Source organism: Pinus tabuliformis, chromosome Q, assembly GCF_031772625.1.
Source record: "Pinus tabuliformis cultivar Carrire ecotype Pingquan chromosome Q, CPIR1, whole genome shotgun sequence".
NCBI lineage: Eukaryota > Viridiplantae > Streptophyta > Pinopsida > Pinales > Pinaceae > Pinus > Pinus tabuliformis.
Genome location: NC_142296.1, coordinates 32839164 through 32865224, shown reverse-complemented (window position 1 = coordinate 32865224; position 26061 = coordinate 32839164). Strand labels below are relative to the sequence as shown.

Sequence of the window (26061 nt, the reverse complement as noted above, 5' to 3'; positions counted from 1 at the left end):
TTCTCTCTCCTCGCACCACGACGTGTCGCTGAACAAGTGGAATCGGAGACCACCATGGAAAAACCATAAACTGTTCAGACCCCGCCCGATATACCACTTGTGGTTTTGGTGCGGTTGACTCACGGGAAGACCGACAATACCTTTCGCCATGTCTCATTCCTTGATTCCATCCAGCAGGCATTCCATGAGCGAATTCCACTCCCGTGGAATCTTCTTCAACCACCAACTTCGTTGAATTACACTGGCTACTCCATCCTGTGAAGCTGTCCGAGTCAAGCCTTGCGTCATTAAATCATGAGGAGCTCGGACTGTATAATTCATCACCCTCCCTCTGGTCTTCAAGATTTCTATGTTTTAGCCTGTTATTCCACGGGTCCATATCCTGGGTAGCTTGACAGAGACAGTCCCCTCGCAGTTTACCTGGGGGAAGTGAATCCCAAGCATATCTAGAATCCCTGTCCCTGTTTGTGACTCCCTCATTTGCCAAACGATCCGCTAACATGTTAGCCTTCCTTTTCACATGAACAAAACTGATGGTTTTAAGGGTTTGCAGGTGAGATTGGATATAGTAAAAAACTTGCAAGAGCTTCCAATGTTTTGACACTTTATCTGGAGAGGTTCCATTGCTGATTTTCTTAGTCGCTCTAATAATTAATTCTGAATCCGCTTCAATTATGACATTGTGTGAGCTTGAATGCACTAGGATTTCCAAGCATTTCTCTAATGCCATGAGCTCTGCCATGTTGTTTGTGGCCTTCCCCAAGTGACCATGGAAGATCATCTGAATTTGACCCTGTTCATCTCTTATGGCACCCCCAAAGCCCGCTAATCCTGGGTTGTCCTTGGCTACTCCATCAATATTCACTTTTAAGAAACCATAGGGAGGAGGTTTCCATATGGTAGCACACTTGTTTATAAGGCTTCCTATCTTCACTATTCCTAAGGGACCAATAGTCTGGAGACCCAAGTGAAGTAAAATTCTCACCTCATGAGGTAGGGGAGGATCTTTAGGGAGAGCTCTCAGCAAGCCTCTTACTGTGTCTTTGATCTGCCTTAGAATTTGCTCCATAATATGTTGAGGCCTGCTAGTTTTGTTTTTGAAGATGCGATAGTTGCGTTCTTTCCACACATTCCAGATGACAAAACCTGGAATCAGAATCCAAGCTTTGTTAACGATCTCATTTCTTGAGAAATCATTTCTCCAGTTCTTTAGAGTATTAGATATGTTGAGCCTATCCCTATCGGTTTGTCTAAGAATAGTAGCCACCCAGTCCCACACTATTGAAGTGAAAGGACATAGGTTGAGAAGGTGTTCAACCGTCTCCTCAAGTGCACCGCAAAGGTAACACCTGGAAGGACCAATGAAGCCTTTCTTGAGGAGATTCTCCCAATTTAGGATTTTCTTTTGATGCACTAGCCAAATGAAAAGCTTTATTTTCATCCAATGCGGACTTTGCCAAAGTTTCTTCCAGATCTGATCAGGATTCACAAAGTTAAATCCTGTAACTTCCTGTTTGGCCTCTTTGAGGTTAAAGTTGCCTTCAGTGTTCTTTCCCCATCTTAAAAGATCCATTGAGTAAGAGACAAGAATCCTTTTGTGCTCAAGCTCCTGGGTGAGGGCTTCTGCCTTGGTGTTCAACTGGTTTTCGTCACTGTATCCTAACTCCTTCCATTCCCTCCATTTACCATTGTTCCTTCCTTGATCCCAGATGTCCTTTACCAGAACCATGCCTTTACTGTTTGTGTCATTTTTGAGATCTGCAAATTCATCCTTGTAAAGGTTGGGTTCCTGTTTCTAGTTATCCTCCCAAAATCGAGCAAGATCCCCTGCTCGAATTTCCCAAAAACAATGTTGTTGTACAATTTTTTTATTATCCCAGGCAAGGTTCCAAATATGGGAGCCCCTGATTTGCCTTGACATTCTAATATGATCTTTTTCCTGCCAGAGCTTGGCATATTTTTGTTTCCATAGCTTAGCCCAAGGTGCATATGGTTCCTTAATCCATCTCCACCAAAGCTTGGCTCCCGAGACTTTGCTGAGGGTCTCAGGATCATAAAGCCCCAAACCACCATGACTTTTGGGTTTACAAAGTTTGTCCCAGACCACTAAAGCCCACTTCTTTTTCTCTTCCCCTCTACCCCATAGAAAGTCCCTTTGAATGTTTCTTATTAGCTGCTTAATACCTTAAGGAGAAAGAACAACTGAAAACATAAAAATGGGAATGGCCTACAAGACCGCCTGTGTGAGCACAAGGCGTCCTACCAGATTTAGTGATCTGCTTATCCATTTTCTGATCTTGTCCTGAAGTTTATTTAAAATGGGTTCCCATATTTTCTTTCTTAGCAATTTGTCAATAAGAGGAATACCAAGATATTTGGAAGGTAGTTGTTCTCTTTGAAAACCAAGAATTCTGGTAATATTTCTTTGAATAGCAATATCAATATTAAAGAAAAAGACTTTGTACTTGTTAAGGCTTACCTTAGTGCCTGCTACCATAGCAAAGTCATTTAAGATATTTTTGATTGCTCTGGCCTCCCTGACGGTAGGTATTCCCTGCAGCATAGTGTCATCTACAAATTGTTGATGAGTGTTTGCCTCTCCATCCGCGGTAAGTTTGATACCCTGAATTCTTCCTTCAGCATTTGCCATTTTGATCGCCCTACCTAGCCCTTCCATCATGAGGACAAAGAGGAATGGTGAAATCGGATCTCCTTGTCTGAGCCCTCTGGAGGGAGTGAAAGTCCTAGAAGGAGCTCCATTAAGCAATATGGAAAAACTGGTTGAGGTAACTAATGCCATGACCCATCTTATCCAATTTCGATCAAAACCACAGGCTTTTAGAATTGCTCTTATGTAAGCCCAGCTCAATTTGTCATAGGCTTTCGCAAGGTCCAACTGAATGATCATGCCAGCTTGTTTGTTGCTTTTTAGAGAATGTACCACCTCATGAGCTTGGATGATATTGTTGAGGATTTGTCTTCCCTCCACATAGCATGTTTGTTCCTCCGAGATGACAGAGGGTAGAAGTGGTTTGAGTTGACTGGCTATTACTTTGGAGATAATTTTATACACCACATTACATAAGGCTATGGGCCTAAAACCATCCGGAGTCATGGCCTTTTCCTGCTTTGGAATCAGAGCTATGAAGGATGCATTCAGAGCCTTTAGTATCTTTTTGGATCTTCTTGCTTCTTCCACCACCTCGAGGATATCATGTTTGACAGTTTCCCAACAGGCATTGAAGAAGTCTACATTGAAACCATCCGGGCCCGGTGCTTTTCCACTCTACATTTCATTAATCACTTCACTGACCTCCTCTTCCGACACTGGCCTGTTGAGATTGTGGTTGTCCTCTCTAGTAACCAGATGAGGGATATATTGAGTGAAATGTTCAATGAAACTATATCTGTCCTCCAGAGGCTCCTTTGCAATGTTGCTGAAGTGCTGAACAAGGACCGATTCCATATCATTATGAGAAACTAGCTCAATACCTTGAGAATCTTTGATCTTTGTGATTCTGTTGTGTGCACTATGAACTATGGTAGTTTTGTGGAACTTTTAGAATTTTGTATTTCTTTCTCCCTCTTTAATCCATTATATTCTTGATTTCTGCCTAGAGAAAATTTCTTCTTGTAAGCATCGATTCTCCCATTCTTCCTGCAGGGAGTTAGTTAATTCTTGCCTCTCTTCGGTGAAGCCATCTGTGATGATGATCTGATTGATTTCCTGGAGCTTCAGTTCTGTTTCTCTTTTGGCCTTGAAGATATCTCCAAATTCACTTTTTTTCCAAACTTTAAGACGGGATTTATATGTTTAAGCTTCTGCTGGAGCATATACATTTTTGAACCCTGAATATTCAACTCCTCTCTCCACCATGTCTCAACGTTATTAGTGAAATTAGGATGTGACAGCCAGGCATTTTCAAACCTGAAAGGTCTATTTCTCGGAGTGCCCATAAAGGTGGCCTCCAGCTGTATAGGCCAATGATCTGATCCACCAAAGGGCAGAATGGAGGTTGTTATGGCAGGTCCTGAGAGAAAGAGGTCCTCTGAAATCATGAATCTATCAAGTTTGGAAGCAACTTGATGGGCCCCTCCCCTTTTGTTGTTCAAAGTGAAGGTTCCATTTATTGTTTCAGTATCCACTAGCCTCATGTTCCTAATGAAGTTCTGGAAGGCCATGGAGTCTCTGCCTAGCTATCTAGTGCCTCCTTTTTTTCCGAAAGATATCTTCTCATATTGAAATCTCCTGCAACTATCCAGGGCAGAGTGGGATGTCTTTCTCTAAGTTCATCCAAGGAAGTGAGAAGCTTGAGCTTATCTACTAGCTTTTGAGGTCCATAAACATTCGTAATCATGTATATCTCCTTGTCCCCTACAGGTTGGCATAACAAGGAAAGGTAGCTCCTGGATGCTTTCGCATCCAGAATTCCCAGTTTTTGTGGGTCCCACAAAGTGAGAATCCCTCCCCCCCCCCGCCGAATGATCTGCCTTGACCTCTAAATGCTCATAATTGAATAACCACTTATTATGAATATCTCTTATCTTTTCCATCGATCATTTTGTCTCCTGAATAAAAACCATGTCTGGTTTTTCTTCTTTCATTTTGTTGCTAAGATTTCTTTGTTTCCTTCTATTACCTATTCCTCTAATGTTCCAGGTTGTGAACTTCATTAAGAAAGATTAGAAAAGGAATAACTGGTAAGATCTTTCATCTTACCTGAGTTGATCAACAGTTTTCCACATTCGTTCAGCAGTTCATTCTGCCTCTTTCTTCCTCTTTTCCTGCTTAAGTTCTTTGGAGATTGTGCCTGAGGATTCTCCATCATTTTGACCCCACTTGGCTCCTGGCTTTCATGATTTCTTTTGACTCCCACTCCCTTAGCTTGTGACCTCTAGAGAAAGAGTTGTTGTACTCTATCATAGTCCTCTTTTGGCAGGGAGTCCACCCCTTTTTTTTTCCTTGTTCCAGAAATTTCTCTAGATCTAGATTTTCCTTATCCAAAATCTCTTGTAGTTCATGGTCCTCTGTTCCTGCTTCACTTGGTGTCATCTCCTGGTCCCTACTGATCTCCATTAGGCTTGGTAGATCTTCCTTTTGCTGGTTGTCTACTGTGATATCCTCCATGTCAGCTACCCTGTCCTATTCTTTTGTTGCATTCTCCATGTCCTGGATTGTCTCCTTATTCCCCTCTTCTTCCTCTAGGATCTTGAAGCTGTTTTGTCTTGTGTGTTTGTCCTCATTTTCCTTCTTGTGTGGACGTTTTCCTCCTTTTCCTTTACTCCCAACTTTGGTGAAACCCTCGTGGTCTCTCTCGACAGTGGTTTTTTTATTATCTTCCTTGTCGATAGTAGGGTGGTATCTATATAGATGCCCATGTTCATGGCATTTGCGGCATCTGAAAGGTATGTGTTCATAGTCCACCATCTGCACCCATTCTTCATCATATACTTCTAAAATGATTGCCTCTGGGAGGGCTCCATATAGATCCATTTCCACACATATCCGGGAAAAGGAGGTGTATCTCCCCTTCAAACACTCTATCTTTGTCTTCTAAGCTTGTGAACACTACTGTGAAAAAACCTTTAGAACCCAGATGTAAATGTATTTCCCCCTTTGGCTTCCAATGGCTCCTTATCTAGACATGTAAAGCCCTTTCCGTCGGCCATAACCCCATGAACTTGCACATAGTTGCATGCTCCGTCATATGTTCTCTGTGAGCTTGTATCGATGGGTCGCTTAGTACAACCCGAGGAATAGTGCCTGACTTGGGCTTGTAGACTCTAGTAGTCTTTCTGGAAGCCAGTTTTTCGCTACTGCCTCCAATATCCTTTTCTTTTCTCGTTTCTTGTTGATCCCCTTCCTAATCTTGATCTCTGCTTCTTCCAGATGTCCCCTGACTTCTAGTTTCTAAGATCTTGTCTGGAGGTTTTTTGAAATGCTTCTTTCCCGCGTTCTGACTTCCTCCTGTGACTGCCTGGCTGTAGGAGGGAGCAGCACTCCCCCCTGCACTCCCCGCCATGGTACCCTGAATCCAAACCCTGTCTTCAACTCCAACCCTAGCTTCTCCGTTGTCTCTTCGCCGCCTTCAACCACTTCCTATCATGCAATTTTTATCAATAATGTAGAACATTTATATATATATGAATGTTCTCCTTCAAAATTTACATTGGACTATTTTTTTTTTACTGGAATTATTGAAATGTCAATAGCCAAAGGCCTTATTATTATTATTTTTAATTAATTATTTTTTTGTTAACTCTTTTCTTTTATAATCTTTTTTTCCATTTTTTTTTAAGTGGCCAAGGGCCTAACTGAAAATGGAGAAACTCCAACTCATGTAGCGAAACGCTTTAGTTGTGACGACAAGTTGATGGCCAAAGGTCGGGATCTGCCAACCTGGCTCTAATACTAATGTAATGAACAAAGTTTGTATACTTAGTGGAATGCTCCAATACCAATATAACGACCAAAAGTCGTATACGCGACGGAAATCTTTAAAATACTTCAAAGACGTATATGTCCATTGTAAGATATGTAACTGTATATTGAATATTGTATAATAATTGATATGAGATGTGAGATGATTACAAATGAGAATGAGGGTCTGCTTATATACCCTAGGCAAGTGCCCTTTCATGAATGGTCATGTCTCTAAGACATGTCTCTTCATTACTAACTAACTAACCATTAGTTAATTAATTATCGTTTGTTATTATTATATTTATATTTATATTTATTATTTTTATATGAATTATATTCATAACAGTTTGTTCATGTTTTTTGCGCCAAAAAAATTGGATTTTACAGTCATTGCTAAAAAAAATGTTGAAATTTTACCCCTAAAAATGTTGGTGCAACATCAACACATTTCGTTTTTGGAGCATTTTTTCATGTTTTTTGCGCAAAAATAAGAGTCTTTTGGGCTAGACTTCTCGTTTTGAGGTTATTGTTCTCATCAAGATGGTAACTTTGTTCTCCATGCTACTCTAATGTTGTGTTCATGCATTATCACCTAGACTTAAAACCCATGAGATTTTGGAGGGTGTTTGCAAGTGTATGACACACATACACACATGTTGGAATCTTGCCATAAACATAATTGTCCCATAGTATAACCTCACGGGGAATACATATATGGCAACCAACCCTCACAATACTAGTTTGATAGCTCAAAAATTGGACTTGTTCCTCCATCCTCATGACAAAAAAATTACTCATAAAATCTGATGATATATTAATGTGAACATGAATATGATATATAAACTTTGTTTAAGGAAGAGTAACTGGTAAGATCTTTCATCTTACCTGAATTAATCAGGAATTTCCCACATTCTGATAGCCAAAAGAGAAGTGGAAAGGAAATTACAAGAAACTAATCAAATTCACATCAAGGAAGGATTCGCAGAGGAAAGGAAGGTACTGGTGGACTCTCTACAGCAAGAATGGGACAATAGATGTCAGCAGGAGGAGATCTTCTGGAAACAGAAATCTAGAGTAAAGTGTATTAAATAAGGGGAGAGAAATACCAAATTCTTCCATAAATCTATTATGAAACACGGGGCTCATAACAAAATCACAAAACTCCTGGATCCACATGGGAAGGAGTTGAACACTCACAAGGAAATGGAATCGGTGTTGGTTCAACACTTCAAAAGCATAGCGGTGGAAACCTTGGCTGACAGATCTCAATCCACTAAGAACTTCACTAAGAATATTCCCAAATTGGTGACCATGGAAGATAACTATAATCTCAATAGGCCAGATACGGAGGAAGAGGTCAATGTAGTGATCAAAGAGATGCACAACGGGAAATATCTGGGCCCAGATGGTTTCAATGTAGACTTCTTCAAAACATGCTGGGAAATAGTCAAATACGACATTCTTGATGTGGTGGAGGACTCGAGAAAATCAAGAAAAGTTCTCAGAGCAATTAATGAATCTTTCATAGCATTAATCCCTAAACAGGGAAAGGCCACGACACCAGAGAGATTTATACCAATAGCTCTATGCAATGTGGTGTACAAAATCATTTCCAAAGTTATTGCTAACAGACTCAAACCTCTACTTCCATCGCTAGTATCAGAGGAGCAGACTGGATATGTGGAAGGTAGACAAATTCTCAATAACATCATCCAAGTGCATGAAGTGGTCCATTCCCTCAAGACCAATAAGCAAGCAGGAATGATAATACAGCTGGACATAGTGAAGGCCTATGATAAACTAAGCTAGCAATATATAAAGGAAATCCTTAAAGCTTATGGCTTTGACTTCAACTGGATAAAGTCGGTCATGGCACTGGTAACCATAGCAAGTTGCTCTATCCTTCTCAACAGCTCACCCTCCAGTACCTTTAGGCCTTCAAGAGGCCTTAGGCAAGGCGATCCTCTTTCTCCCTTCCTCTTCATTCTCATGATGGAAGGATTAGGCAAAATGATCGATGCAGCCAAGAAGGAAGGAAGAATCAAGGGGCTAAAACTAACTCAGAAAGGGGAAGCATTGACTCATCAACAATTTGTGGATGACACTATGCTGCAAGGCATACCCACTGTCAAGGAAGCCAAATCCTTCAAAAAAATCCTAAATGATTTTGCTAATGTTGTTGGCACAGAGGTAAGCCTTACAAAATCCAAAGTTTTCTTTCTCAACACAAACATTTCAATCCAGAGACATCTCTCCAGAATCCTTGGTTTTCAATGAGAGAATCTTCCCTCTAAATATCTGGGTATGCCTCTCACTGACAAACCATTGAGTAAGAAAGTATGGGAGTCAGTTAGAAATAAGTTGAAGGAAAAAGTCAACAACTGGACTAATAGAGCTTTGAATTTAGCAGGAAGCCTAGTTCTTACAAAGGCTATCCTTCAAACCATTCCAATTTACATGTTCTCGGCCCTTCCAGTCCCTAAAGGAGTTTTACAGAAGATTAGGAACATACAAAGAAACTTCCTTTGGGGTAAAGGGGAAGAGAAAAAGAAATGGGCCCTGGTAGCATGGGACAAGCTCTGTAAACCCAAAACCCATGGTGGTTTAGGTCTCCACGACCCGGACACCCTAAGCAAGGTCTTGGGGGTAAAACTTTGGTGGAGATCGCTAAAGGAATCCAACAATCCTTGGACCAAGTTATGCAAACAAAAGTATGCAACAAATTGGCAGGAAAAGGACCACATTCGGATGTCGCGGCACATCAGGGGTTCTCATATTTGGAACAAGGCATGGGAGAACAGAACATTAGTTCAGAATCACAGTTTCTGGGAGATCAGAAATGGGAATTTGGCCTTGTTCTAGGAGGACAACTGGCAGCGGGAACAGAATCTATGCAGAGAAAGTCAAGACATCATCAAAAATGACACCCTTAATAAAGGTCTCAAAAGGGTAAGTGACTTTTGGGATCAGTCAATAGGGGAAGGGAAATGGAGATTCTGGAAGGTACCAAATTACAATGCAGAGACCCCTTTGAGAACCCAAGCTTAAATTCTTGAAGAGATCTTGGAAAAGAGACAGATTTTAACATCAACTTCGGATGATCTTCTCAGATGGGGCAGAAATAACGAAGGCAATTTCAACCTCAAAGAAGCCAAAAGAATAATCACAGGATTTGACTATTCAAATCTTGACAAGACTTGGAAAAACATTTGGAGCAATCCTCACTGGATGAAAATCAAAATGTTCATATGGCTAGTTCAACATAAAAAGATTCTGACCTGGGAAAATCTTAGAAAAAGAGGTTTTTCAGGGCCTTCTAAGTGCCATTTATGTGGTCTACTAGAGGAGACCATGGATCACCTTCTCAGCATGTGCGAGTTCACCTCCTCCATCTGGAACTGGGTAGCCTCTATCTTCAACCAAACAGACAGAAAGGAAAATGACATTATGGAAACTTTAAAGAATTGGAGGAAAGACTTCTCGGAAAATGAAATAGTCAATGTAGCTTGGACACTGATCCCAGGCTTCTTGATCTAGGATGTGTGATAGAATCTTCAAAAACAAATCAGGCCCAACTCAAGGAATTGTGGCTCAGATTCTAAATCAGCTCAAAGAAACAGTTAAAGTCTTTATGAAGCAACCTCCTGGGAAACCCGTTGTTCAAAGAGACATCCACATCCTTGAATAGTTGGGACTTCAGTCCTATGGTCCTATAGACACCAATAAGAAAGCAAGGCACAGATCAGATACCAAAGCCTTCTGGCAGCCCCCCCCTCTTGGCTTCTTGAAACTCAACATTGATGTAGCTTCAAAAGGGAACCCAGGAGATGCTGGTTACGGAGGAGCCATAAGAGATGCAGAGGGAAATATCCAAGTCATTTTTCACAGTCATTTGGGGAGGGCTACCAACAATATGGCAGAACTCATGGCCATTGAGCAAGGCTTAGAAATCCTGAAAGACTACAATCTACACAATACAATCATAGAGGCAGACTCAGAATTAATGATTAATTCGGTTAAAAGAATAAGCACTGGCTCAGCACTAGATAAAGTTTCAAGGCACTGGCGACTTTCGCAGGTGTTTCATAGAGTTCAATCTCACCTCAGAACACTTAGAACTCTGAGCTTTGTTCATGTGCGCAGAGAAGCCAACAGAGTGGCGGACAGGCTAGCCAATGAAGGAGTGATTTACACAAGAGAAAACAAGTGCCTCTTATGGGAGTCTGTTTAGACAGGACAGCTTCGTGAGGACTGCAGCACTCTGGCACGTGAAGACAAGGAGCATTACCGAAACTCCAAGGGGAAACAACCAACAGAAATCTCAGATGACGGAAGTTAAAGGCTTAAATAACGGGCAGACTAAGTTCTGGGCCTTGCAAAGGAATGGAAGGCAGAGAAGGAAGAGCGTAAATCTAGAAAGTGGCCCCAGAGCTTCTCCTCAGAAAAGGATGGTTTTGCAACCATTACCAAAGTTATCGGAAGCCCGATGGTGCCAGAAGTGGTTTCACCGGAAAGCCTCTGATGCCACAAAAGGAGTTACACATGGCTCTCGGCAGGTTGAGAATACCACCTTCATTAGACAGGTATCTCCTGTGCATCTCTTCAACCTGATATCCTTTACAGCCATCAGATTGGACAGAAGCAAATCTAGGGTTGAGGATGGTCGTGCTTGTTGGCGGTGGGACCATGGCGGTTTTACTACAGTTGCCCGGGTTATCGGGCGTCCCCATTACCATAAGCAGTTTTTTGGAATTGCCTCCGATGCCATTGTTCATGCAACACGTGGCTCCAGACAAATAAGGAATACTGCCTTCATCGGGCGGGTAATTATCATGCATTTGGTCCGGCCAATTTCCCTCACCGCCGTCGGATTTGGTGGCAACAGATTGAGGGTAGAGGTTGAACAAGCTGGTTGGTGGTGGGACCGTGATGGTTATGCCACAGTTTCCCGCGTAATCGGGCGTCCGCTCAACCACGAGTGGATTTGCGGTAAAGCCTCTGATGCCATTGACCAAGTGACACATGGCTCCAGGTATAATGTGAATACCGCCCACAACGGGCAGGTAATCCTAATGCATATAGGTCGGACGATATCCCTCACAGTCGTTGATTTCCATGGTCAGGGATCGACGGCTCAGATTTGCAGTGCATGTTTTATCCGTATTTCCAAGGGAGCCACTCCTTGGCTTTATTGATTGTAAAATGTGTTGGGCCCGTAGACGGGTGAGTGCGCATGTGGCATACGCCATCATGTATATTATGTACCCTCTTTGTTGATTTAGTTGAATAGAAGGTCTGATTCTTGCCTGAGCAAAAAAAATAAACTTTATTGGAGGAAGAATGAATTCAAAGACATTAAACCAACATTCAACAACAAAATCATAAACCATGAAACATAATAAACATGCTTTTTACCCTGGGAAAACCCCAACTTTGGGGAAAAACCTAGCCAATGTAATTCCATTAGTCCATGGCCAAAACCCTGGCAAAGTGAGCCTTCACCACTCACTTCCTTGGTACCATTACAATGAAGCCTTCCAAACCTTTTAAAGGCTTCATTACATGCAATCCATGGGTAAATTACCATAGGAAACCAAAAAATATAGGGCCCAAAACCATTAACATTGACCCAATCAACTTTGACTCTTTCCCTAAGTCATGTTTACCTAACAATCCCCCCTTAAACCTTGACTTAGGGTTTCCTTGACTAAATCCAACCAAACCATCCAAGTCAGGCAACTCTGCTCACTCTAGCCCTTACCCCCCTCAAATTTTATACCTAGGGTATTTATTAACCCGACATGCTCCCTATCACCTAGGTCTAACACAAGACTTTACCAGCAATTTCACATGAGTATGCATGTCTTACTAGCTCTTGCAGTAGTATGCCCATTTACATGCAAAAAAATTGACTTCATTATAATGTTTTTTTCTTTGTTATTATCATAGCACATCCTCGTGCCTTCACACATTGCCCATTTTTCTTCATGCTCTCTTAGATCTACCAAAACCCTTGATTATAGACCACTCCAATTTTCACTATTACTAGGCTTCTCCATATCCTCGATGTTGATCTGCCAATGATGCTCTACATATCACTCCAACCATCCATGGATGTCGACCCATGCACAACACTAGATTTGGGAATGCTAGCTATTGCTGCCACAAAAAAAAAAAAAAAAAAATCAACTTTATCAGCATCCACGTGGATCCAATCCTTATAGGAACAAAGAAGACAGGGCCATTCCCTATTGGTCATCACCCTCTTCCAAAAGAGACATCAGTGAGATTTGAAATGTCAACCTTTGACCTATTCACGTACAGATGGACTTGAAGCTTTTATAAAGACAACGGTCGCGATGGCTCTGTTGGATCCATGGTGCACGGGAAGCTCATACCATTGGAGATGCAGCACAGAGTATACCCAAGATATATGCATTCGTGGACAAAAAACAGGTCGACCATCAAGATTCCATCATTGAGATGGAAGGTAATATTTGTAATCAAATTATTTCCATTTTAATTGACCCTAGCTGTAATTATAACTATATCAGTGTTGAACTTGTGGAACATTGTTGTCTAGATAAAGAAATGCATGTAGAAGAATGGCTGGTTCAACTAGCTACAGGGAAAAAAACAAGAGTAAGCCAATGGGTTAAATCATGCACATTTGAACTTAATGGCATGCCAATAGTAGCAAACCTTAATTTGCTTCCTGTGGGTGTGTATAACATGTTGTTGGGCATGGATTGGTTGTATTCCCATCGGACAAAAGTAGATTGCTACGAGAAGGATATTGAATGCCTAGACGAGGTTGGGGAAAGAAGAATGTTATAAGGCAAAATAAAACCTACTTCAGTAAGAATGATCACAACTATGCAAGCTAAGCATAGCCACTGAAAAGGGTGTATCTAATTTGTCGTACACATTTCTGATGATGCAGAAGCTAACAACAATACAGGGAAAGAGGACAATGAGGTTTTGAATATATATCAAGCTCTACAACAATACTAGGATGTATTTCCTCCAAACATCTTTGGTTTTCCCCCTCATAAGTAGATATACTTTTCTATCAAGTTGATGCCACGAGCAGCACCAACATCCAAGGCACCATATACAATGAGTGCTCCTTAGTTGGTAGAACTAAAATTACAATTAAAGTAGATGCTCGATAAGGAATACATAATACCAAGTGTGTCTTTGTGGGGAGCACCAGTATTATTTGTAAAGAAAAAGGATGTCATGCTCATATTATGAATTGATTACAAGAAATTGAATAAAGTCACCTTAAAAAACTGATACCCATTGTTGTGGATTGATGATTTATTCGTTCAATTGAGAGGAGCGATGGTCTTCTCCAAAATTTATCTAAGATCAGGATATCATCAAGTGTGCATCAAGGAGGAAGGTATCCATAAGACAACCTTTCAAACAAGGCATGGATATTACGAGTTTGTAGTGGTCCCCTTTAGACTTACAAATGCCCCTGCCACTTTTATGTGCCTAATTGTAACACCCCACCCCACATTTACCCACTTTTACAAGCTCTCCAAGTTAAACATGAGCTAAGAGTTAATATGCATGACCCAACAACCAAGTTCCAACTATGGAAGTAGGGCTTACTATCTTTAAACTTTAATGCAACCTCTCAGGGACACCTGATCACCCAGATGTCAGACAACACCCACTAGTGATCCTTCCCTGAGCGGGAACTTTCCTTTTTCTTGAGTTTACAGCCCATCCGCATGCACAAGGCACCTTTCATGCACTATAGCCGAATATACTAAGTTTTGTGCTTGTGGCCACAGATTAAGTTCCTGAATTTTAGGGCCTAGCCAATGTAATTCCATTAATCCATGGCCAAAACCCTGGCAAAGTAAGCCTTCACTGCTCACTTCCGTGGTACCATTACAATGAAGCCTTCCAAACCTTTTAAAGGCTTCATTGCATGCAATCCATGGGTAAATTACCATGGGCAACCAAAAAATCTAGGGCCCAAAACCATTAATATTGACCCAATCAACTTTGACTCTTTCCCTAAGTCATGTTTACCTAACAATCCGCCCTTAAACCTTGACTTAGGGTTTCCTTGACTAAATCCAACCAAACCATCCAAAGTCAGGCAACTCTACTCACTCTAGCTCTTACCCCCCTCAAATTTTATATCTAGGGTATTTGTTAACCTGACATGCCCCCTATCACCTAGGTCTAACACAAGACTTTACCAGCAATTTCACAGGGGTATGCATGTCTTACCAGCACTTACAGTAGTATGCCCATTTACATGAAAAAAAAAATGACTTCATTATAATGTTTTTTTTTCTTTATTATTATCTTAGCACATCATCATGCCTTCACACATTTCCCATTTTTCTTCATGCTCTCTTAGATCTACCAAAATCCTTGATTATAGACCACTCCAGTTTTCACCATTATTAGGCTTCTCCATATCCTCGATGTTGATTTGCCAATGGTGCTCTACATATCACTCCAACCATCAATGGATGTCGACCCATGCACAACACTAGCTTTCAAAACTCTAGCTATTGCTGCCACACACCAAAAAAAAATAAAAAATCGACTTTATCAACATCCACGTGGATCCCATCCTTCTAGGAACAAAGAAAACAAGGCCATTCCCTATTGGATATATTCCTCTTCCAAAAGAGACATCAGTGAGATTCGAAATGTCAACCTTTGACATATTAACTTACATATGGACTTGAAGCTTCTATAATGACAACGACCGCGATGGCTCTGTTAGAGCCATGGTGCATAGGAAGCTCGTACTGTTGGAGATGTAGCATAGAGTATACCCAATATATATGCATTCGTGGACAACAAACAGGTCGACCATCAAGCTTCCATCATTGAGATGGAAGGTAATATTTGTAATCAAATTATCTCCATTTTAATTGACCCTAGTTGTAATTATAGCTATATCAATGTTGAACTTGTGGAACATTGTCGTCTAGATAAAGAAATGCATGTAGAAGAATGGGTGGTTCCACTAGCTACAGGGGAAAAAACAAGAGTAAGCCAGTCAGTTAAATCATGCACAATTGAACTTAATGGCATGCCAATAATATCAAACCTTAATTTGCTTCTTGTTAAGAAATTTACGGCAGAGAGATAAATTATTACTAAGATTTACAGAGAGGAATAATAAAATAACAAGCAACAATACACACAAATATTATACACATAATATTTATCTAGGAAAACCCAAAATCGGGGAAAAACCCAACCTAATGAGATCTCATTATCATTGGCCAAAACCCTAGATAATCTGTCCAAGTGAGCCTTCACCACTCACCTCTAGGCTTGTCTTACAATGAAGTATTCCCAACCTTTTATAGGCTCCATTTCATGCAATACCATGGACCATAAAATGGGTACAATATACCATGTGCCCAAAACCACTACTATTTAACCAGGTCAACCTTGACTCAAACCCCAAGTCAATTTTACATAATAATTCCCCCTTTAAACTTGACTTGGGGTGCTTTGACTAAATCCAGCCAAAACCTGCTAAGTGAGATAATCTTGCTCACTCTAGCCCTTACCACCTTCAAAGTTTTTTACCGGGATTTGCTAATCTGACATCCCCCTGTTACCTAGGTCTAACCCAGACTTTACCGGTAATTACCCAGGGGTACGCATGCCTTACCAGGTCTTACAACAATATGCCCATTTACATGCAAATTAAAAATTTCACTCCATTAAAATAATAAAAAAATTGTTTACCCTTGTTGCTGTCTTTGTACATATGACATCAATGTCCATATAAAAAGAACCCATCTACAGAATTACATGGGTCACCAGCCGATGTAACCACCAGTTATCTAGGATTTCTTTTCAGGTACATGGTTCATCAACTAATTAATCCACATGCACATATCCTCCTCGTCCACTAAATCTCTTATGACCCAATAGTGTGCAGCTTTGCTTCACAATCTATGTCTTTTGATCCAAATCTGCAAGCAAAACTTAATTATCTCTCTATCTACCACGCCAATACAAACCCTTGGCAACAAAAAACGTCCTTCTGAAGCCAACTTAGCTCTAATACCAGTTGTTAGGAAATTTACGGCAAAGAGATAAATTATTACTGAGATTTACCGAGATTTACAGAGAGGAATAATAAAATAACCAGCAACAATACACATAAATATTATACACATAATATTTATCTAGGAAAACCCCAAATCTGGGGAAAAACCCAACCTAATGAGATCTCATTATCATTGGTCAAAACCCTGGCTAATCTGGCCAAGTGAGCCTTCACCACTCACCTCTAGGCCCGTTTACAATGAAGTATTCCCAACCTTTTATAGGCTCCATTTCATGCAATACCATGGACCATAATACCATGGGTACACTATACCATGTGCCCAAAACCACTACTATTTAACTAGGTCAACCTTGACTCAACCCCAAGTCAATTTTACCTAACGCTTCCTTTGGGTGCATATAACATGTTGTTGGGCATGGATTAGTTGTATTCCCATCGGACAGAAGTAGATTGCTACGAGAAGGATATTGAATGCCTAGACGAGGTTGGGGAAAGAAGAATGTTATAAGGCAAAAGAAAACCTACTTCAGTAAGAATGATCACAACTATGCAAGCTAAGCATAGCCACTAAAAAGGGTGTATCCTATTTGTCGTACACATTTCTAGTGATGCGAAAACTAAAAACAACACAGGGAAAAAGGATAATGAGGTTTTGAATAGATATCATGTCCTACAACAATACTAGGATATATTTCCTCCAAACATCTTTGGTTTTTCCCCCCATAAGGAGATATACTTTTCTATCGAGTTAATGCCACGAGCAGCACCAACATCCAAGGCACCATATACGATGAGTGCTCCTGAGTTGGTGGAACTAAAATTACAATTAAAGTAGATGCTCGATAAGAAATACATAATACCAAGTGTGTCTTTGTGGGGAGCACCTATATTATTTGTAATGAAAAAGGATGGCATGCTCATATTAGAATTAATTACAAGCAATTGAATAAAGTCACCTTAAAAAATAGATATCCATTGTTGTGGATTGATGATTTATTCATTCAATTGAGAGGAGCGACGGTCTTCTCCAAAATTGATATGAGATTAGGATATCATCAAGTGTGCATCAAGGAGGAAGATATCCATAAGACAACCTTTCAAACAAGGCATGGATATTACAAGTTTGTAGTGGTCCCCTTTAGACTTAAAAATTCCCCTGCCACTTTTATGTGCCTAATTGTAACACCCCACCCCACATTTACCCACTTTTACAAGCTCTCCAAGGTAAAACATGAGCTAAGAGTTAATATGCATGACCCAATAACTAAGTTCCAGCTATAGAAGTGGGGCTTCTTTAAACTTTACTGCAACCTCTCAGGGACACCTAATCACCCAGATGTCAAACAACACCCACTAGTGATCCTTCCCTGAGCAAGAAATTTCCTTTTCTTGAGTTTACAGCCCAGTCGCACACACAAGGCACCTTCCATGCGGCTATATCTGAAAATATTAAGTTTTGTGCTTGTGGCCACATATTAAGTTCCTGATTTTCAGGGCTAGCTTATAGGCCACTTCCCAAAACTTTCCAGAATCTAGTCTAAGATAAACACAAGTATGCATAACCTATACTTAAGCTCACATCTTGCCCAAACATGTCAATCACATGATAAACATTTAGACAAACATATGGTAAACATAGTAGTTATAGGTCATGAATGCATATTTGATCATTGTCTCATTAGTTTCACTAGAGAAACATCAAGAAGGCTCGCTACCATCTCAAGCTAGCTACAACAACACTTGTTAGCTCATACATTCATATAATCGTTTAACAACTTATCGAATCATGGACAAGATCCATAACAAGAGCACGTCATTTAACCATGCCTATAACCAACATTTAACTAAGATGGATCCATGACAAACCAGTCATAAAATCTACACAATAACTGATACATGTGCTCATTTATCTCAATAATAAACAACACATAATAGCATATGCATAAAACCAACCAAGTCAAGGACTTTCACATACCACCCGACCATAGATTGGGCTGAACCAAATCTATCTTTCAGTGAATCACCCCCATGCCATATTGATAAAAACTTGACTAAATTGAGAATGGGGATGAATCAATTTAGTACATTCGTGGACATTCATTTACTTTCTTTACAACTCATTAACTAAACTTTTAAATGAGTAGCTTAACACATAATGACCAACAAATTGAATACATGAACAACAAGTAATAAGTAATTCAAAACATCACATTAGCACATAACATCAACACATGGACACCAGATATAAGTGGAAACCCATAAAGGGAGAAAACCATGATTTGTTATTGTTGTGATGCAAAGGCAAGCTTGTATTCCCTTATTACATCTAATTTTTTGTAGGCTCCAACCTACGAGGAGTTGTTACCTCATTTTTTCTGCAAGCTACAACATGCAAGGAGGCTCCAACTCCCTTAAATTTTCTATAGGCTACAACTTGTTCTTTATCAAGCTCCAACTTGAAAGGATACTACAATAACTACAAGGAAAATGCCCTCTAGCGGAGGTTATAACAGAGGGTTTTAGTGTTAGTAAAATTGGAAAAAATTGTCAAAAAAACATCCACTAAAACATATGTTTTTGATAGCAGATGTTTTAGCGGAGATTTTAACAGAACTTCATCACAGCTGGAAAAACTGGGCGATACCGCTTTATGGAACAAGTAGCACTGAAGCACTACATATTTAAATGCATCGGGTTGCATATATAACTAAAAGCACCGAGGTGTTGAATCCAAAGAACATTGGTGCATAATATATACCGCACCGGTGCTAAAAAAAAACAACAACAACCACAATGCGTTCGTGTAAGGAACGACACTAGGGCACACAAAAAAAATTGTTATGCAGGTGCTTTTGTTTAAACTTTCAGCGCCGATGCATATAGTTCGTATAAATGCCCTGGTGTGTTAGTTATATAAAAGGACCTGTGTTGTTACATTTTATAATGTACTTGTGCTAATAAATAAAAAGGCCTGGAGTGTTCGTGTAAAGAATGACACCTGGGCATGCAAAAAATAATTGCAATCCTGGTGTTTTTGTTTAAACTTACAACGCCAATGCGTATCACTTAGATTAACACACCGATGGATTTGTTATATAAAAGGACCGGTGTTGTTAATTTTAATAATGCATCGAGGCTAAAAATAATATTTTGTAAGACCGGGGTGTTAGTTCTATGAAAGCACTAGTGCGTTAAGAATTATAATGCACCAAGGTGTTAATTGCAAGCAATATTGGTGTTTGAAGAAATAAACGCCACAGTGCTATTGTTTTCCAAAAAGGCATCGGTCATGCAAAATGATGTCGTCACGGTACTTTTATATAACATAACGCATCAGTGCATTTTTATATTGTGGATGCACCATTTTTTGTATGAGATTTTCTCCTTTTTGGAAACGCCAACTTGTGACAGTGCAATTATTGTAATTTTTAAAATCTGTTATTCATCGAAAAATCGACTTATATCTTATAACAGTATTCATACAAATTAAAATTTGATTAGTGCGTTTGTATATGATGTTTGGATTAATTTTTTATATTATCAGATTTCACATCTCTTCATTATAATATTTAATCATCCATATATTTAATCAGTGATGTAACATTTCACAACGACATTGGATAACATAATAGAATAAACTAGCATTTGCATCACATGTTGCAAAGGAAACGCCGTAAGGCAATGATATAAAAAACAATAGCATAGAAGAAAGAAGTCAAAATTTTATGCAAATGACATAAGAAACAACAACATAGAAGAAAGAAGTCAAATTTTTATGCAATTTTGTTTCTTTACCGGTGTTTATTTGTTATCATCAACAAATGGCTAGATCATCTATTCATATTACCAAGTGCTTTCAGTTCATAAGGTTTATCCTAAGGTCCTTGATGGATGCCAATACTGTCTTCTGACATTGCTTGATGAACATTTGACAAAGGATGAGAATAATGATGTAATTGAAATTCAAAGATTATGAATAAATAAGGAAGACCTTTATATAAGGGAAATTAACTCAATATGTTCATTTTAAAGATATGCTATCACCAATATTAATATTCATTAGGTTGGGGACAAATAGAAAATTAGCATTAGGTTTCTAACATCCAAATGGTCTCACTATTGTTTGAATTAAGCACTCCTAGTGATAAAAAGAGTGAAAATATGTTAAAAATTGGATTCTATGAGCTTCTAGAGGCCATTATGTTGTCAAAGATTGCCCGAGGTGAGAATTAATCAAGTGTCGGATACCCAAAAAACTAGCCATTGGATTTAGTAAACTACAAGTAAAGCCTGTTCAAGGTGTAAGATCGAATTTACCATAATGAGCATAGACAAACTAACTAGTGGACAGGTAGTCAAACAAACTATGTGCTTCTAAAGGCATTATGTCGTCAAATATTGCAGATGCCCCAACATGAGAATTAAACAGGTGGATGATACTAGAATTAGGTGGATGATACTAGAATTTGAATGTGTAACATCAAAGTTCCAAATGGCTAGTTTATAAAGAGAAAATTAGTAAGAAAGGAGCAGGGTCATCTTATATTATTTCATTGGCTTCACATTTGAACATTATGTTGTTCTGAACCATGATACCCTTAACTCATATATTAATTCAATGGAGTTGCTCTCTGTCAGGCTTGCTTGGGCATGTATTTATTTATGTGAGGTTGTGGCTAGTATCACAGTCACATGTCTCTGCCTTTCGTTTGCATGGATCTATGCTGGGCCCTGGTCGACCAGTAGTCTGCTCTACTTTCCATTGGTGCAACAGTGAGACAGAGCCTTGAACAAAAGTTCAATCTGGTAACGTAATAGAAAAGGCATATGTTCTTGACTTAAAGGGATGACCGGCTAGTGATCTCATATGTTGTTTTCCCATTTTCTGAGCATTCACATCCACCACTTCTTTAAGTATCACTTGTGTTACAAGCGAAAGTTAGATTGCTTCTCTGTGTTGAATGATCCACTCAGGAGATTAATTTGGGTGTTAGGATGTTTAGCCAGTTTATAATTGAAATCGCGTAGAAAATTATGAGAATTTGAAATCACTATTTTATTTCTGAAACGAAAAAATGATTTAAACACATTAATTTTTTTCACCATATTCCGATGAGAACTGGGTCGTCAGGGAAAAATTGTAGTTTCAATAGATAATGCATCTCCTCAATCGTGTAGTCTAAACAGATCACAATTTTGCTCGAAAAAAAAAATAGAAATTCTAAAATGATTTTGAGAAAATCTCACAGAATTTTTTGAGAATCTCGGATACCACTGTCAAGCTTCAGGATTTTGGGGTGCCCTCCTCTGTTTTCAAAGTCTTAATTTATATTGGAGAAGGGAATGACCAATGTCTTTTTATTTGCATTTTTGTTATACACTAAAAGAACTACTAGTACCCTTTTATCCACAATTTCTCTATACAAGGAGCATAGATTTAAATTTCCCAAAAAAAATAACCTGTTACAATTTGACAAAATGTTAAAAGACACAACAGCATGAATACAGGGTATGCCAGCTTCCTTTTAAAAGCTTTGCACATGAAATCGAGCTCGAAACCAGATCTGCATAATCTTATATAATGTGACCATGATCTTGCAACTGATGCATGAACTCCCTCTCCTCGGTAACAAATCTGGCTAAAGCAAACTTCCCAACACTTTTATAGGCATCTATAACTGCCTTGAACATGAATTCGTTTGGCTGAAAACCCTTCTGTTTCATTTTGTAAAACATTCTCCTAACACCGTCTACCAACCCTAGCTTCACATAGCTAATTGTCATACTTGCATAAGTAATTGTATCTGGTTCAAGACCTTTGGCTTGCATGATCATGAACATGTTGTAAGCTTCATTAATCCTCCCAGCACTACCAAGTGCATATATAACAGCATTGTAAGAAGACACATCAAAATCCAACCCAGAAGCTCTCAGTTCATCACAAGCTTCCAAAGCTTCAGCATGCATCCCCACTGTAGAAAAGATTGTCATTCTCAAGGCCTGAATACCATGTGGAAGCTATACAAGGAGCATAGATTTAAATTTCCCAAAAAATAAATAAACTGTTACAATTTTACAAACCAGCTTCCCTTTAAAAGTTGTGCACATGAAATCGAGCTCGAAACCAGATCTGCATAATCTTATATAATGTGACCATGATCTTGCAACTGATGCATGAACTCCCTCTCCTGGGTAACAAATCTGGCTAAAGCAAACTTCCCAGCACTTTTATAGGCATCTATAACTGCCTTGAACATGAATTCGTTTGGCTGAAAACCCTTCTGTTTCATTTTGTAAAACATTCTCCTAACACCGTCTACCAACCCTAGCTTCCCATAGCTAATTGTCATACTTGCATAAGTAATTGTATCTGGTTCAAGACCTTTGGCTTGCATGATCATGAACATGTTGTAAGCTTCATTAATCCTCCCAGCACTACCAAGTGCATATATAACAACATTGTAAGAAGACACATCAAAATCCAACCCAGAAGCTCTCAGTTCATCACAAGCTTCCAAAACTTCAGCATGCATCCCCACTGCAGAAAATATTGTCATTCGCAAGGCCTGAATACCATGTGGAAGCCCACTTTTACGTGCAACATCGAGCTGCTCTACTGTATCCCTTGGAATGCCTCCTCTCTTCAGAAGAATGCCCAGTGTTTTGTATGTATTCTCATTGGGTGAAGCCTTTAGTTTTAACATTTGATGAAAAACTTCAGCAGCCTCTCTCAATCTTCCATCTGCAATGAACAGGCTAATGACGCTATTAAAAGAAAGAACGTTAGTAAGAAATCCTGATTCTAACATTTCCTTTGCAATTTCAGTGGCTTCATTAAGCCTTCCATTCTTTTTTTATAAGGACAAAATCATGGAAAAAGAAAATTCATTTGCCTGCTGCTTTTCCTTCAAGACTTTGAATACTTCTTGTGCTTCAGTCACCATATCAGTGCGAGCATAAAGGTCAAGCATACAGCCTGATAAAAAGGCATCTGGTTCAACACCCAATTTCTGTATGCGTTTGTACGTTTCTTGTGCTTCCTTCAAAAAACCACGTTTACTATAAACCTTAATCAAAGAACTATACACCACAGAGTTCCCTGCAAAACCAGCATTTTGCATTATTTGAAAGTAACGTACAGCTTCTTCCACACATCCAGCTTTAGCAAATGCATTTATCAAGGCACCATAAACAAAAACATCTAGCTCCACACCTGCATTAACCATCTTTTCAAACATCTTCTCTGCCTCTGCAGCTCGACCCAATCTTCCATAGGCGGAAATAACAGCACAAAATGATGAACCCTGGAGGTTGGGAGTGGATCATAAGCTCCCGGAAGAAACTTGGAAACTGAGGAGGCCAGGCTATAATGACACTGGGTAGCAGACCCCGCAATTAAAAAGGAAAAGAACATACAGTAGGTAATGTTAAACGTATGTAACTGGTAAACAAGCTGCAATTATTAAACGGAGATCAGGTTGGCCGATACCACATATCCAAATCGAAGATTTATAACTCTTTATAACGTAGACAACTCCTTGAAATATGTAAACGATATAACATACGGGCAAACACGAGTAAGCAAGGAATTGAGTATACATCACATTATTTTCTGAAGATATAACCGAAGACGCAAACCCCGAACTGGGTATACATATTTAGCAAAGATTCAAAAACAAATTTAAGCAAATGGTGCCGTCGACTGCTGGCCATGGTAGCCATATCAAACCGCAAAATAATTAACCGGCACAACTCTATAAACCTTCATCGTCACAAAAGAGAATAACAGGAAACTACATAATTTCAGAGCAGAATAAGCTCTGGGTAATATCTGAAATGATAATCACATCGTCATAGCAAAATTTATTTACATTTGGGAAAAAACCCATTAAAAGCTCTAACCCTCTTCTAAATTGAGCTTTTTGGCTACGAAACAGGCATCCCATAGATGCAGAGAGCCATAGCCACGCTTTAAGTTTCCCCTCCAACCAGGGCAAGTTCTTACCCATAACTGGAAACTCCGCCACTGTAGACACGTCGCCCTACCAAGCAGGTTGAGCCAGCTCCGGGTCCCAACGTCCTGCGTTGCATTTCAAATACAAGAAAACTGATTAGGGTATCTGATAGGGCTTGAACGCCTACAGTCACGAAGAACAAGGAAATAAGAGCAGAACAAGGAAATAAGAGCAGAGAACCAGCTGAAAGATAAAACCAAAGCTTTTTACCTGTAAACATTTCTGATCCACCGACAGACCATCAAACGGGACCCAAACAGAGTTACCGACCACCGAAACAGCACTGCGAAAATGGCCGCATCAGAGCAACCTTCGCGGGTGGAATGGAAAACAAATGAAGTCATTCTCTCCACAGTTGGAGATGAGGAAACTCTGGCAAAAGCTCCACCATTGGGTCGCATTGGAGCCACGCTTTAAATTTCCCCTCAAACTATGGCAAGTTCTTACCCGTAAGGAAACTCCGCCACTGTAGACACGTCGCCCTACCAAGCAGGTTGAGCCAGCTCGGGGTCCCAACGTCCTGCGTTGCATTTCAAATACAGGAAAACTGATTAGGGTTTATGATAGGGCTTGAATGCCTACAGTCACGAAGAACAAAGAAATAAGAGCGGAGAACCAGCTGAAAGATAAAACTAAAGCTTTTTACCTGTAAACATTTCTGATCCACCGCCAGACCATCAAACAGGACCCAAACAAAGTTACTGACTACTGAAACAGCACTGCGGAAAATGGCCGCATCCGAGCAAACTTCGCGGGTGGAATGCAAAACAAATGAATTCATTCTCTCCACAGTTGGAGGATCTGAATCTGGCATTTTCGTTCATAATCCAGTCCGTCCTCTGTCTGTAAGGGGATTTTCCTTCATAAAACGCAGGAAATTTCTTCTGATCGATGCAGGATTTCTCTTCCGATGGAGGAAATTTGAAGCCCTGAAGATCCATTGAGAACTTTGCCTGCAAAACCCTCACTGGAGATAAAAGCTCATCAAGCTCCAAGCTCCTAGAGTCGGATGCCCAGAGACGCTGCCTGCTCAGGGAGATTTGAAGCAGCGAGAAAAACTGTGCGGCGATTTGAAGCAGTGAGAAAAACTGTGCCGAAAAAATATAAAAAACTAACCTAAACTACATCCAACGGTCTGGAACGTTTCAATCGTCTAACATCTAATCTGATGGCTCAAACAAGGACATGGTGGCAATTGGGGGAGTTGATTTCAGAGGGAAACGCCTTACGGCGTAAAAATGTTAGGTAGTAGCGGATCCTTTTTGTGAGAAATAATTTAAGCAAGTCACTTGCAACCATAATAATTGTTTTGCATATGTAAAAATCTCTCTCCATCATAAATTAATATTCTGATTGTTGGTTGTCGGGGAAAACAAGGCAATATATTTATGATGATAATGCTGGGATATTACAAAATGACAACACAAGATCGTTAGCTGGATTCTAATTATTGTAACCTTATAATATGCTGATTACAATTTTAATAGCTTTCTTGTTTATGACGTACTAAACCATACATAAGGAAAACTAGAGACATAGTTTTACTC

General features: G+C 39.7%; 1 protein-coding gene across 1 annotated transcript; it reads right to left on the bottom strand.

Annotated features, from left to right (window-relative positions):
• Positions 1–292: 292 nt before the first annotated feature.
• Positions 293–2650, bottom strand: LOC149218133 (uncharacterized). Its single transcript, XM_089386486.1, has 2 exons — positions 2480–2650; positions 293–955 (listed from the first exon to the last, which is right to left on the bottom strand). Exons 1-2 carry the CDS (start codon positions 2648–2650, stop codon positions 293–295), a joined length of 834 nt encoding a protein of 277 aa, XP_089242612.1.
• Positions 2651–26061: the final 23411 nt, after the last annotated feature.

Bases quoted from the DNA above. Each gene is read 5' to 3' on its own strand.
- LOC149218133 (XM_089386486.1), bottom strand. From the start codon at position 2,650: ATGGCAAATGCTGAAGGAAGAATTCAGGGTATCAAACTTACCGCGGAT. The intron at 956-2,479 runs GTAAGCCTTAAC...TTGGGTCTCCAG, and splicing joins CTATGGTAGCAGGCACTAAG to ACTATTGGTCCCTTAGGAAT.